The 14007-nt window shown below is 37.5% G+C and overlaps 1 protein-coding gene across 40 annotated transcripts in view; it reads left to right on the plus strand.

Annotated features, from left to right (window-relative positions):
* The window catches only part of Camk2d (calcium/calmodulin-dependent protein kinase II, delta), a 250840-nt gene that overhangs the window by 203701 nt on the left and 33132 nt on the right, over positions 1-14007 (plus strand). For 9 of the 40 annotated variants that reach the window (XM_030252342.1, XM_030252344.1, XM_006500833.4 and 6 more), the window contains 4 exons: positions 2537-2574; positions 6670-6729; positions 9021-9062; positions 11452-11500. In XM_030252342.1, the coding sequence (XP_030108202.1) occupies positions 2537-2574; positions 6670-6729; positions 9021-9062; positions 11452-11500 (189 nt within the window). Of the gene's footprint in view, positions 1-2536; positions 2575-3749; positions 3783-6669; positions 6730-9020; positions 9063-11451; positions 11501-14007 lie in introns of all 40 variants that reach the window. The other 31 variants (XM_017319421.2, XM_006500839.4, NM_001025438.2 and 28 more) reach the window with 9 other exon arrangements.

Below are 14007 nucleotides of genomic sequence, written 5' to 3' on the forward strand. Positions count from 1 at the left end.
GTAAGTTCAAGGCTAGCCTGCTCTACATAGAGTTTTAGGCCATTCAAGGTACATGGTGAGACCCTGTTTTAAAAAGGAAGAAAGGGATGGATGAATGAAGGGAGGGAGGGAGAAAGGGAGGAAGAGAGAGAGGGAAGGAGGGAAAGAGGGAGGGGAAGAGGGGAGAGACAGACAGACAGATAGACTTATAGTTTAGATGTTTATTCTTAGAACACTTGTCAAAAATGACATTACTTTTGTTTTGGGGTGGGGTTATGCAGCTCTGACTTGGTTTGGCCCAGTCAGGATGTTAAAGTGATGGTCGGGTGGCCACCATTCTAAGAGTATCAGACATTCTTCAGTCAGCTCCTAGTTACGGTTTAGACTAGTGTTTACAGAACAGTCCTCCTTCCCACTTAGAAAGATCGTGAAATGATGAGCTGGTGAGCACCAGGCACACTGTCCCCACACAGTGACCAGTGCTACACATCCAGGGGCCGCACTGCCCTGCTGTTCTGTGTGCTAACTGATGTTAAGTTTAGCCTAAGAAGCCATGCTGCTTGCTGCCTTTGTCAAGCTTTGTAAAGACCTAGCATGAGATTGGTGTTTATGCAGGTGAGCTCAATGCCAGGTCACTAAGCATGAACTGATATATACAACCTTAAACTAAATAGATATTTTACCCTGGCCCAGGACTCAACGAATCCCTAGAAATAGAGGGATTTATATAGTGTATGTTGTTAATGAAGAATTTCCTTTTCAAAGATTCTCCAGAATTAAAATCATGTATTTTGTTGACATTTTAAGTGTACCTTTCAGTGTAAAAAGGGTCTTTATTAATAGTGCTTATATCCACTTTTAGATGCTTTAGTTTACCTCGTGTTCCTTTGCACCATTCTGTAAACTAAAAACCATGACTAATATGTGGATTTTGTATTGCCTCTGAATGTTTTTGCATGAAAACAAAACAAAACAAAAAAAAAAACTTTTTGACCCATCATTTCCATGTCAACTGAATACCATGCGACTCAGTTATATCTTGTCCTTCCATCCTGTAATTCCATTTTTGTTTTGAGTATTTCATTCATTCTATTCATTGCTAGATATACTCTTTAAAGTAAATGTCCATAAGTATGTGGTTATAAAGTTGTTTTTATTTCTTCTTTTCTCCCTGAATGTGGAATGTATTTCTTGTGAGGTAAGGTGGTAGTCACACAAGGATGGCCCTGCATCTCCCAGGCCAGATTGCTGCTTCCCTCAAACCATTTGTCTTCTTTTTGCTTGCTATTGCCATCCAAATGATCCTGTTTGCTCTCTAACCTGTTAACTGCCACAAGAGTTCCCAAGTGTCCTTTTTTAACTACAGGCAGACAGTACCATAACCAAGGCAATTACTGAATACCAATTTCCATTGATAAACTTTAAGAGCTTTGTTGCTGAAAGTAAGATAAAATGAATGTGTGTGTCTTTCAGGTAAACTTAAAATGTTGTCAAATTGAAAACGAAAAATAACACCCCAAACCAAAAAATATAAATAAATGAAGTGTTCATGTGGTTGTGTTACAGCTAGTTGTTTCATTTCAAATGTCATGCTCCGTGTGCTTAAATGACTGTGTATATTGTCATTTAGTGGAACTACATACTTGTTCTTTGTGCTGTCAGTGTTCTATACCAGTGTACTACTCATTATAGTTATGCTGGATGTTCACTGTATATGCACTCATATGTAAAAGGATGCTTCCTAGTTTTAATAGATTGAAGAATTTGGGAATAATACAAGCAATTGCTTAAATACCCTACCAAAAGGACATTTTCTATGAGAACCAATGCCTTTAAGATTTCATTTCATTTTAGATCTGGTTCCAGATATTATGGTTTTTAATTTTTCAATTCAAAGACCTTTGTTTAGGAAGCCTTTGTTTTCTGATCTTGAAGTCTAAAAGAACACGGAATGCATTTTTTATTACCATATGCTGAGCATAAAAAATTTGCTCCTGGTCAATAAGGTACCATCTGATTTTATATAGATATTTGTGTCTTCAGTCCAACTGAAGTTATCTGATTTTTAAAAATACAGAGAAGACACTGGTTAGCCAGAGCAAATTTTTGTGGATGAAATTTCAACCTCTGGAAAGAGGAGCTTCAATAGCAGAACTGACATGGTCACGAGACGCGGTGCGAATGAACATGTAATCGGTCTGTGAGCTGCTATCTCGAGACTGAAACCAACTTTCTGGATTATGAAGGATAGTCCAGTGAAAGTTCCAGTATCCTTTTCGGAACCAACAGTGACACAAAGTCCAGTGCGCAGCTGGCAAAGTGTTCAACTCCATGTCATGAACTCTGTAAGAATTTAGTTCTAAATTTGCTGTGGCAAAACCAGAAAAGTGATACTGCATTTCAGTGTCCCGTAAGCTCTCGCTCATCAGTGTGACCTTGACGGTTTGGTGTGTGTTGCCCATAACTCAGCAAAAGTGCAGGAGACGATTTCTTGATTTGTTATCTCACTGTAGGTTTCTGGATAACTCTCTAAAGCAATTTTACTCTCATTTTGCAGCAGCCAAGAGTTTATTGAAGAAACCAGATGGGGTAAAGGTAAGTTAAACAGCTCTCTTACTCTTTCTGACTTTCAGATGCTGTAGAGTTTAAACGTTACCTGCAAATCCCAAATCTGTGTAGCTTATGTACCTTACAATTCTCGGGAAGAGGATGCAGGCTGAAGCATGAGAGAGAACACAAACATGATTATCATGTGTGCTAACAAACGTTCTATCCTTTTCACTTGATTATGTGTTAACCGTGAAAACCAATATTTTAGATATACTTATTCTATAAAGTGAATGATTCAGTCATCTCTGCTTCTCCACATTCACAAACAACTCTGCTAACAAAGTGCAAACCCCAGATGCTTTCCCAAGTGGTTATGATGACGCCCACCAAAATCTGAGAACAGTTTATCTGGAAAATCAAGGTTTCAGTGACTAAGTGTTCATGCTTGGGCACTTTCTCTAAAGGCCCTGAGTTCCTCGAGTTTCAATCCGAAGGATTAAAGATGTGTTCATGGTGCTACCCTGAACAGGCACTAGGAAAATCTTCCAAGGAAGACAACAAAAATATTTTTTACTATCTTGGATATCGAACTTATATAATACAACTTACTCCCACTGATAATATCTTGTTTACAGTGAGTTTATTTTAATACTGTAACTTCATATTTGCATAATAATATTTGTGATCTTCTCGAAATCACCTAAATGTCTTGTTAATCATTTTTCTTTCTCTTCCAATGGCAGATGTGTACATTCCTCAACAGGTCAACAATCTTGGGAATTAATTAATATTCCAACCTCTGAACGTGACCCATTCAGGTGGTCAGTTCTTATTGAGAAATATAACATAGAAAATCATTTATTGGGTCCTAAATTCCTATGGATTCAATCCTTATCTCATCACCTATCTGTGTGTGATTTGGGAAGAATTTTTTACATTTCCAAATGTTTCCTTTGGGTTTTCTGTGCTGTTTGGTGCTGGAGAGCTCACAGGTTCAATAGACAGTTATTCTCTCTGATATCCTGATACAAAAAGCACCGTTTCCCTCCGGCTGACCTCTTCGACAACAAAATGATTATGTATTCCATGGTTTGATGCTTTAAAATTCAACAGGTCGTGTTTTTTGTTTTTGTGTTTTGGTTTTTTGTTTTGTTTTGTTTTTTTTTTTTTTTGTTTTTTTGTTTTTCCCATCTTCCTTTCTCTTTGACTGGTCAATTCAGAAAAGGAAGTCCAGTTCGAGTGTTCAGATGATGGTGAGAACCTGTGTCTACCAGATTTCTCCTACCTGGAAAATGCACACTTAGAAGTGAAACAGTCTCATTTACCCGAGTTAGTGGAAGTAGAAAAAGAGCATCATAGGTCAGCGCTAATCTGCACTCATAACACGCTACCCCACTTTCACATTACTTGGTTTTTCTCTGATAGAGCTTTTTTTTTTAAGCAAACGAGAACTTGAACCCTTATCTATATGTAGGTAATGCATTTGACTGTCTGAAAAGTCCGGTTTTCTACCTGAAAATACAGAAGCCAGGACATGATAAATGCTTGCTTGTGTTGGGGAAAAAAATACCATAGGGTTGGGTTTTTTTTTTTTTTTTGATCCATCATCATAATTGCTAAATTAATTCAGACACGACTTAATACAGTTGCCTTGGGTTTACAAATAATGTGAAAGTGAGTTCAGCTTGAGCCCATTCTAGCTAAGCTTCTTTAAAAGAAGTATGTATTAACCTTAACTGGATAAATACAATTCCTTATTCATGCCTTCTGAGAGGAATACTGCACTGTTGATTGCACTCAGGTTTCAAGCAAGAAAAGTCCATTGCTTCCATAATATAAAGGACATAAATTCACGTGTACATTTTAAAAGACAACTACGGTTGAGCATGGTACTCGATAACTGACTCTTTAAAAGCCAGTTCTTCTGGCTTTTACTTAGAAGTTTCCCTATTGTTTGGGAATAATGTCATAAACACCTCCAAAACATGATGCAGTGTGTGTCGTTCACGAGTGAATGTGGATAAGGGTTTGGGTTGTTGTACACTTTGGCTGATAAGTGTGTGTGCATTTAGATACAAGTGAGTCACCTTTTCACTAAGAATAAGGCAGTTCTCAGCAACTGAATCCTCAGGGGAAGGCCTTTCTCCTCTCAAAACAGGAAGAACATTTCAGAGTATTTCTCTTTCATTTGATGAACATTAAATGCATTTAATCACAAGGTCCTGATGGCTGCACAGGAAGTTGCTATGCTTCATCAAGCATCCCTTCCCAATAGGACGTTACCTTTGGGTATCCCTCTCCTTGTCTAATGTAGCTTGTAATAACATAAGCACATTCTGATCCCTCTATAACAGATACCATTAAACCTTTACCTCTGTCCAGTTTTGGCTGTAGCAAATATTTTGTGTTCAATTGACTTAAAGCAAAAATTCCAAAACTATTTTCAAAATGCAGGTTGGCAGCTTAATCTTCAATAAGTCATCTAGGTAAAGAAAATGTTTAACATTTTCTCATTCTGTATGTCACAGAGCATTGTATGACAATGCTATAAGCTAACTGTTTAAAAGCTATAATTAACCAACCAGTAAACCCCCAAGGGCTCCCAGGGACTAAACCACCAACCAAAGAGTACACATGGAGGGACCCATGGCTTCAGTCGCATATGTAGCAGAGGATGGCCTTATGGGTCATCTATGAGAGGAGAGGCCCTTGGTCCTGTGAAGGATCAATGCCCCAGTGTAGAGGAATGCCCCGACAGGGAAGCTGGAGTGGGTGGGTTAGTGATGGGGGAGGAGAGGTGGGTTAGGGGGGCTTTCCAAGGGGAAATGAGGAAAGGGGATAGCATTTGAAATTTAAATAAAGAAAATATCAAATAAATAAATAAGCTAATTAAATAATGGTCATACCAATACCACAAAAAGGAGAATGAAAAGAAGAGCAAAATATTATATACTCAGTGAATTCTGTTCCCTTTGCCTTCTTCTCAATGATAGTCCAGAAACAGCTTGTAGGCATAAGGTTAAATGACCCAAGAAGCCCAAAATAATGACTTTTGTAATCACTTGTAAATAACCATTTGATATGCAGTCCCTGTTCCTCTTTAAGTCTACAGGTATATTTGCATTCATATTAAAATAATGGGATGTATCCCTTTAGAAAATAATATACAAATGACTACATCATTTGATATACAAAAGTGAATGTGAATTTAAGTTTCTGTTTAATAACCATGATGTAATATATTATACATGGGCTTAAAATGATGTTGATTATTAAAGTTCAATATTTTATTCTGTAGTCCCAAACTCAAAAACATTCCAAGCTCCCATGTGTCGACAAAGAGCCTTCTTCTGTGGGCCATTGCTAATTCATTGGCCCTAGGAGCGTCTTGGAAAATATGGCTCCCATGGTAGTAATTATATTCCCTATTAAGGATAAACTCACTTGTGTTAATGTAAGGGCTTGGTCCCACGGGATGTACTTGGTGAGAATAACAGAACAATCACAAGCTCCTGGGCTGTCTCCCAAGCAACCATGAGCAAGAAAGTCCTTTCACACGGAGGCTACAGAACGGAGTTTGATTTCTTATCACTGAAGGCAGATTCCTAAAGAAGACCCACACTTACCATTTTCAGTAAAACACTTAAATGTTTGCATTTTTGGCAGAAGAGGCAGGATTTTAATTGGCTGTGTAGTAAGCAAAGTAATGATAGTTCTCCAGGGAAAAATGATCTGTGTGTGACTTCAGGTTCAAGAATAAAATGAGAAGAAGAAAAAAATAAAGGTATATGCTCATAGAAGTGAATGATTGGCAGCCTTGAAACAGAACCCGCTTTGAAGAGTATGCAACGGGCTACAGCCTCGTCATACTCTGCAGCCTGGTTTGAGCTCAATGAAGTCACTCAGGGAAGGCAGAACACCCAAAGCAGCCACAGATGATCGCATTCTTCCATCACACACAGGGTCCTAGTCTGTGTGTGACCTTCAGGAACTAGACATGCTCTTCATTTGTGTCTTTCTCATCCATCTCCAAGGGCTTTTGATTCTCATATCTGTATTTCTGTATAAACACACTACTTGTAGACATTGGCTACCAAGAAGACTAAGGCATCTCTGTTTCTATTTTCTGCATATCCACAGATAAACAACAAAGCCAACGTGGTAACCAGCCCCAAAGAAAATATTCCTACCCCGGCGCTGGTATACCTGGACTCTTGCACCCTTCTTAAGTTCTGCACTGTTTGCTGTTGTTTCTCTCTTTCACTAAATCAATATCTATGTATCAATACTTCATTTGTTGTTGGTTTTGTTTGTTTGTTTGTTTGTTTTGCTTTCAAAGATAGAAGAAAATCTTTATATTGTTTTGTTGTTGTTTTCTTTTCTTGAGATAGTTGTCCAGCAGTGTGTTTCTAACATGAGCCTTCTCATTTCATTGTGGAACATCATGCTTTTCTCTGCAGTTGGAATTCTTGCATGTTGGCTTGGAAACGCAGTAGAATGCGCTTCAGTTACTCTTAGCTCTTTCTGGTGTTGATTGCTACTGATCGTGCAAACAATGGTTTCTCTTTCTGCAAAGTATGTGTTGACATCAAGGAGAGCTAACAGGATTCTTGCAAGATGACATGAAAGTAGACCTTATTCACAGTTCCCATTTTCTCTCTCATTGAAAGACAATATGGCTTTGCAAGACTTCACTTTCAGAGATAAAGAGGCACTGCCTAAGTCAAAGCTTTTTGTCCGTTGTGTTTCAAATTAAGTTGTCACTGTTTCACTTACTTCCACAGAATGAGAGTGTATACTACAAAGGTTAAGCTATCAGAGACAGACAGTTTTGTCCGTTTCAACTAAATGTAGAGAAGTAACAACTTAGTTCCCTCCACACATTGAAATAGTCTTGTATTAAAATTCAAAATCTGAATACTGGCATTTAGTATACACGTTTTATAATTTGACTTAGATTCCCAGAAATTACTTTTATTCATGACTGTTCCCAGACTGTTATTGCCATTGACTTAAAAACGTTAGACATTACTTTAATTGGGTTGACCAGTAGGCTCAATTTAAGAACATTTGAAGGAAAAGAAATGCAGTGATAGAGGGTTATCAGGACTGAGAGAGAGCAAAGCTCAGTAGGAGAACATTTTTGTAACATAGAAGAGACTTTGGTGTTCAATCCCTAGGAAAAAAAACATGTTTTCTTAAAAATAGGTAAGAAAAAAGTGGCCAAAAGATAGCAGGTTATAAATAGTAAAGTCAGTGTCACAGCTGAAGCTACAGAAGGGAAGAAAAGAAGCTGTGGTAGGAGTTTTCTAAGCATGCAGTGTAGGCTTTCCCTTGAGGAAATGCCCGTGGTGGAGAAGACTGGCCATGGTTATAACAACTCACAGGTGCCAGGGTGGCCGTTAGTGGCTGCAGCAGGCATGCTATCGTTGTATGAACACTAGGTCTTTTTTTTTAATTAATATTTGAGTATTATTTACTGCTTATTGAGTTCCAGAACAGCCAGGGCTAAAGAGAAAATCCTGTCTCAAAAAACCAAAAAAAAAAAAAAAGTTTTTTTCTCACAGAAAAATAATAATTTCTTCATGGGAAAAAAAACATTACCTATAAATACTATATAATGAATTTTACATAAAATGTATCCTCACAAAGAATTTGATCTCCTCTTAGATATTTCTATCTCTGGTGTTGTTGGCCAGTTTCTATGAGATAGACAGAAATATAGTATCCAGTAGAGAAGAAAGGAAACTTAGTATTCTAGATATGAAGTTTATGAAGTAGAACTTTTATTTTCAACGTGATTAGTATAAGATGTGTCAACAGTGATTCCAATGATTGTGTTCTATTATTAGTTCTAAAACATTTAAACAAACTTTTTAAAAAGTATCATTTAGAATTTTTTTCATGCCTTTTGTGTGTATTCTTTTGGACATTTTTGTGTGTAGGGGGGTTGTTGTTGTTGTTATTGTTGTTTTTTTAAATGTGGTCCAGTGTTTCAAAAGTCTCCAAGGATATTCAGCTATGTGTTGATTATATTAATATCAGAATTGAGTCCCAAGGCAATATAGCTGGAAAAAAATCTTCACAAAGATTTTGATATCTTCGTGGATAATTCTATCTATGGTGCTCTTGGCCAGTTCCTGCGTACAGACAGAAATAGAGTATTCAGAGGAAAAGAAAAGAAGTTCTTCCTGGGATAGGGCCGGGTGAAACAGTGACTGCCTCTTTAGGTCTCCAAATTGCAAAGCCTCCTCATTCACCTCTCAAGAATAAGGTCTTTTGCATGCTGCTTCTGGGTAGAGAGGTGTGTGATCTCATGGGCTCACCACAGAGGCCTCCACAGAGATCCTGTCAGCTGTTGACAGCCCCTTACCTGGCTTTAGCTCTTGTCACTAGTCTTGTCTGTTGGCCCTCTCTGCTCTGTCCCACAGACTAGTAAGAATGTACTTACCAAAACAAACTGTTTCTTTCTCTATTTTGTTCTCACTCAGGAGCCCCAAACTACTGTAATCCACAACCCTGACGGAAACAAGGTATTCAGAGAGAAGCAACCCCATTTGCTCTGATAAGATTACACAACTCACCAAATGCCCTGTGCAAAACCCAGTCATTATCTCAAGTGGGGAAGGAAAAAAAATGGCCATCTTTTCACCACATGCTCTTTAAGGCCTAATTCTTCTAGAATTATCTATAGACTTCTTTCAGATCAAAATGAATGATACCCTGAGAGAGAGAGAGAAAGAGAGAGAGAGATCAATGATCCCTTAGTATATTAAAAAAAAAAAAGAGTAAGAGTCTGTGTAAACACTTGCAAAGTCTTTGTGTTGAGATGACCGTGTATCTTAAGCTACTCCGTGTGCTCCTTTTAATTCTCCATGTCTGTTTGTGCGTTATACAATAAACATATACAGCACGAAATTTCAGAATTTCTTGCTATCATCCTCCTCATCTTCAAACATAACAAGTGTGTAGGTATATTTTTTTTTCTAAAACACATTGTTGCTTTTCAGCTTTTCCATTGTCCTCTGTTGTCACAGTGGTTTTGTTGTTGTTTCTGGTTGCTTGTTTTTCAATTCCCTGTTATTGATGATATCGCTGGTGGTGTTGCTGTTTGCAGTGAATTTGAAGAGAATCGGGGAGTTCCACTTTTTGTTAAATATGTTTGCTGTCAATCTATATGAATTACAGTAACATACATTTGAGTAAGTTGCTGAATGAAGACTAATGTGCTCTACCTGTTGTAAGTTATATGTATACTGTGTTCATACCAACACTCACATGTCTGAAGGATAAAAGGAGATATGCTCTCTATATATTCTATGTCTAGCTTATAACTTGGTATACATTCATTTTCATATTTAAGGGAGGAAAATGCATCAGATAAGATACTGATTAAGTCACAGGTCTTTTCCTTACTCTAATCATTAACGTTGAAGGATCAGGAAATATATTTCATCTCTGGATCAATATTTAGTTGACCCATGTTGAAAATGTGAAGTGTTTTGTGTCGTCATCTGGTGTGTACATTAGTGTCATGACACTGGAGATGTTCTAGGTCCCCAAAAGATTTGAGGTAGTCAGGACCAGCACATATGAGAATAATCCCATTAATGGCACTATCAAATGAAAGACCAGGCATAGCAGCTGGTGTGGACACTGCCGTAATTGTAAGGGTTGCTGCATGCTATTTATTGCTTATATGAATTCATTTTCTTTAAGTGCATGGGATTAACCTTCATTTTGAGATTAAGTCTGAATGCTACATCACATTAAAGAAATGCATGGGTGTTTTTCCCCCTTTGGTTTTGTATGTGTGGAGACTCTGGACATTAGCTAGTTTATCTCTTTGGTTTAAATATTATATATGGTATATATGCATATAAATAGATGGCTTTCTAAAAATACCAAATCTATAAATGGACACTGACTGGAATTTTTTTTAAACTATCCTCCAAACCCTGTTTTCCATTCACTGAACATACAGCTATTAACTGGAAGGTTGGTCCCAGTTATTTTCAGCTCTGGCCTTTAATCATTCCAAGTGGAAAATGAGTACTTACAAATACTACAACATATCTTTACTAGAAAGCGTTTCATTACTGAAGTGTAATAAAAGCCTTTATGAAGCTCCTGTAGGAAGTGTCTCCCCTCCAGCAGTAGCAGTACACTTGTGAATGTGCTTGCTACTCCCCACCTTCATTTGCAGACTCTCAATGATCTTTTGTCTTTTCCTTGTGGGAAGAGATTTTGTAACCCGTTCTGAGTTAAGAAAGAATGAAAAAAAAAAAAGAATGAATGAATGAAAATAAGTCTAACTGACCTTGAAAACATACTATGCCTTACGATCTCAGTGTCCTAAAGATAAACCTGAAACTTTGTGACAGCTGTGCTCAGCCTGGCTCAGCTGGATAGTCCCAGCTTCTGATGAAATGAGCGCCCTTTCTCCACACAGGTGCAGGGTAGACAAATAGCAAATTCTATACTCAACACAGTGCCCAATGCAAAAACTTGCTACTTTTGAGGTTCATTAGGGAAAGAAAAAAAAAACATGTATTTTAAATTTAAAATTTATTCTGCTGAAATATTCCACTTCTCCTAAAAACACACTGTATGAGGCACTGTAATGTGAACTCATGCAATTCATCTTCAAATAAACTACATACTTCTTCTGCTTCTACAAATCACCTGGATTTATCCTGCATCCGTGACTAGGCAACCAGAGTGCTCCCTTTGAAATGTTTGCAGCATATGACATCTTGTTTCTGTTGAAAGTCACTTGACATATGTGTCCATTTGCATGTCGGCATATGCACACAGCCTGCTGAAGAAGTTTGCATGATCTGTATGCATCACCAGCCAAGTTTGTCATAAGAGCTAGCTCTCTGTTTTGTGAAGCTTAAAGCTGTGTTTCCCTCTGCACAGGAGTCAACTGAGAGCTCAAACACCACCATTGAGGATGAAGACGTGAAAGGTAGGCTTGAGGCAAAGAGTGGGAAAGCCCTAATTCACAGAGCCACATCCATCACAGCAAAGCTTGTTCACTTTAAACTAGGAAGAAGATTTATCCCAAAAGAAATTCTTTTTTGTTTTGTTTTATGAATACATTATTCTGGATAATGAATCACTCTGTGAATATGTCAGCTTTTTCACATTTCATGTGATTTAAATTTAAACATGTGTTCTGTGCAAGCATATTGTTGACATTGCAGCTAACGACTGATTTTAAACATGTCAGTCAAAAGTTGAATAAAATATATATACATTTTATATATATCATTAAAGCTTGTATAGAAAACTGTATTCAAGATTATATTCTGAAGAAGTGTTATGAAAATATTCTAATAATTTTTAACGGTCTCCATTGAATATCAATGGAGCTTTATGATTTTGGGAGCTTTTTGGCTTGGGTTTCATAGACTTTCTTAATATAGCTTTGACATCCATTTCATTTTGTTTGCCAAAGCTATCAAGCTATTGAAATCACAGAACCACCGCACAAACATGCTCAATATGTACTTCAGGTTTACTCTACTTCCTCTGACCACATAGTTGGTTTTGAAGTGTTAATTTTGCTCCATTTTCTTGTGCAGTTTTGTGTTCTTGCTGTAGCTCAGTATGTATAGCTTCCTCTTTGCTTGGGTAGAATATATTCTGAAATATTATTATAATAATAAAGATATTTAAAATAAACATTTAAAGGAGGGTAAAATATATTTGAAGAATTGAAAAAATGTGATTCATCCATTAGCTAAATCTTAACTGGGAAGTACCTTTTGTAAAAATGTCACTAAATTCTATAATTCTTTAGGTAGCGTTAATGAAATAGTCTCGAAAAACATATGAACTTGTGTTATAGAATAAATAACCAGTAAGTAGATCTCAGGTCCAGGAGGAAGATGGACAATTTAGGAAATGAAAATGGCTGCAGGCCACAGTTGGCAGTCACCTCTGCTGCTCCTTTTCTTCTTGGTTAAGTAGAGCACTGGCACTGTTCAGGCATACTCTCTGTATTACTAGGGCACTTCCCTACTTCTCTTAAAGAAAGACACTCATTGTTTCTTAGAGTGCAAATGTAGAGATCAGTGTCAAGGCTACGATTAAGTCTACGCCTCCCATTTTTGCTGAGTCATTGATATTACGTAAAAAACATATGTGTTAACCAAATAAACAGATGCACCATTTAGCTTTGCCAGTGATTCAGGAAGGATCATCTTGTGAATGTTTTAGCATTAGCTCTTCAGTTAAATAAAATGTTGCACATGGTTTTGATACCAGCTTAGGTAAGTGTTTGGTGGACACTCCCAGAGAGAGTCTAGGTCATTGTGCACCAGAACAAAGAGCTGAGCCAAGGCTGATGCAGCTGAAGTAAAGACCATTTATTTGAGAGAGAGAGACAGACAGACAGACAGACAGACAGAGACAGAGACTTCCAGCAGAGGAATTAGGCCAGGGGAGAGAGAGCTCAGAGCAGGAGTAGCCTGGCTTCATGGAGGATGGAGATGTTGTATGTTATGGAATGTGATCTTTCTGTCCCTATTGCATTGCCTGATTTTTTTTCACACATTCTCTGTTGCATGTAGTTCTATATACAGCTTCATGTATTCCATATTATAATGAACCATGGGCCACTTTAAACACTGTAAAACTCTTCCTATGAGTGGCAGGGTTCTGCTGGCCTCAGCTAAGGGTATCCTGCCCTCCTCTTTGCCAGCTACTGTTTTTCTCATATGTTATTTTTTTTTTTTTTCAGTCTTTGCTGAGGCCTACAGGTCTTAGCTTCCACCCTGCTCCCTGGTCTCTATTTTTAATCAAGTGTCTGAAAACCTATCCGTTATCCACCAGAGGAGCGAATATTTAAATAACTGAGTATAGCGAAGGGAATCCCAACACCTCAGTATATGTAGTTCATCCACCTAGGACATTTTCACACCTTGGTAATTATGAGAATGGCTTTAATTTATAATGTTTCTCATCTGAGTTTGACTTGAGCTATTAAGTACTTGCTCAGGATAACTCTCTCTTTCATTTATCTACATATCAGTGTGTCTATTACAGTCTCTCAGGTGAGCATGGGAGCACACACCTGTAATCCCAGCACTCAAGATGCTGGGGCAAAAGGACACAGAGTTTAAGGTTAAAAGTGGATATAAAATGAGGTCTAGACCTGCCCTGTGGACATAGTGAGACCTGACTCAAAGAAACAAGTCAAAATAAAATGAGCCAAAGTTTCCCTTGGGGATTTGAAAAATTGATGCACTATTTGTTTTTAGGGTTATAACAGACTTATACACACAAAATTTTAGAAATTAAGTATAAAACTAAGATTAACAAGTATAATATAAGATTAAAGAAAATGTCTAGGTAATAATTGAGCACAGGGTGCTCACATTTATTTTCTGGAACCTAATGAATAAATTTCATTTCTGCTTGATCATACTGGTATAGACCATATAGGCCTCAGCTGTCTTCCCTCTAAAA

The sequence above is a fragment of the Mus musculus genome, chromosome 3 (assembly GCF_000001635.26).
Source record: "Mus musculus strain C57BL/6J chromosome 3, GRCm38.p6 C57BL/6J".
NCBI classification, from domain to species: domain Eukaryota; kingdom Metazoa; phylum Chordata; class Mammalia; order Rodentia; family Muridae; genus Mus; species Mus musculus.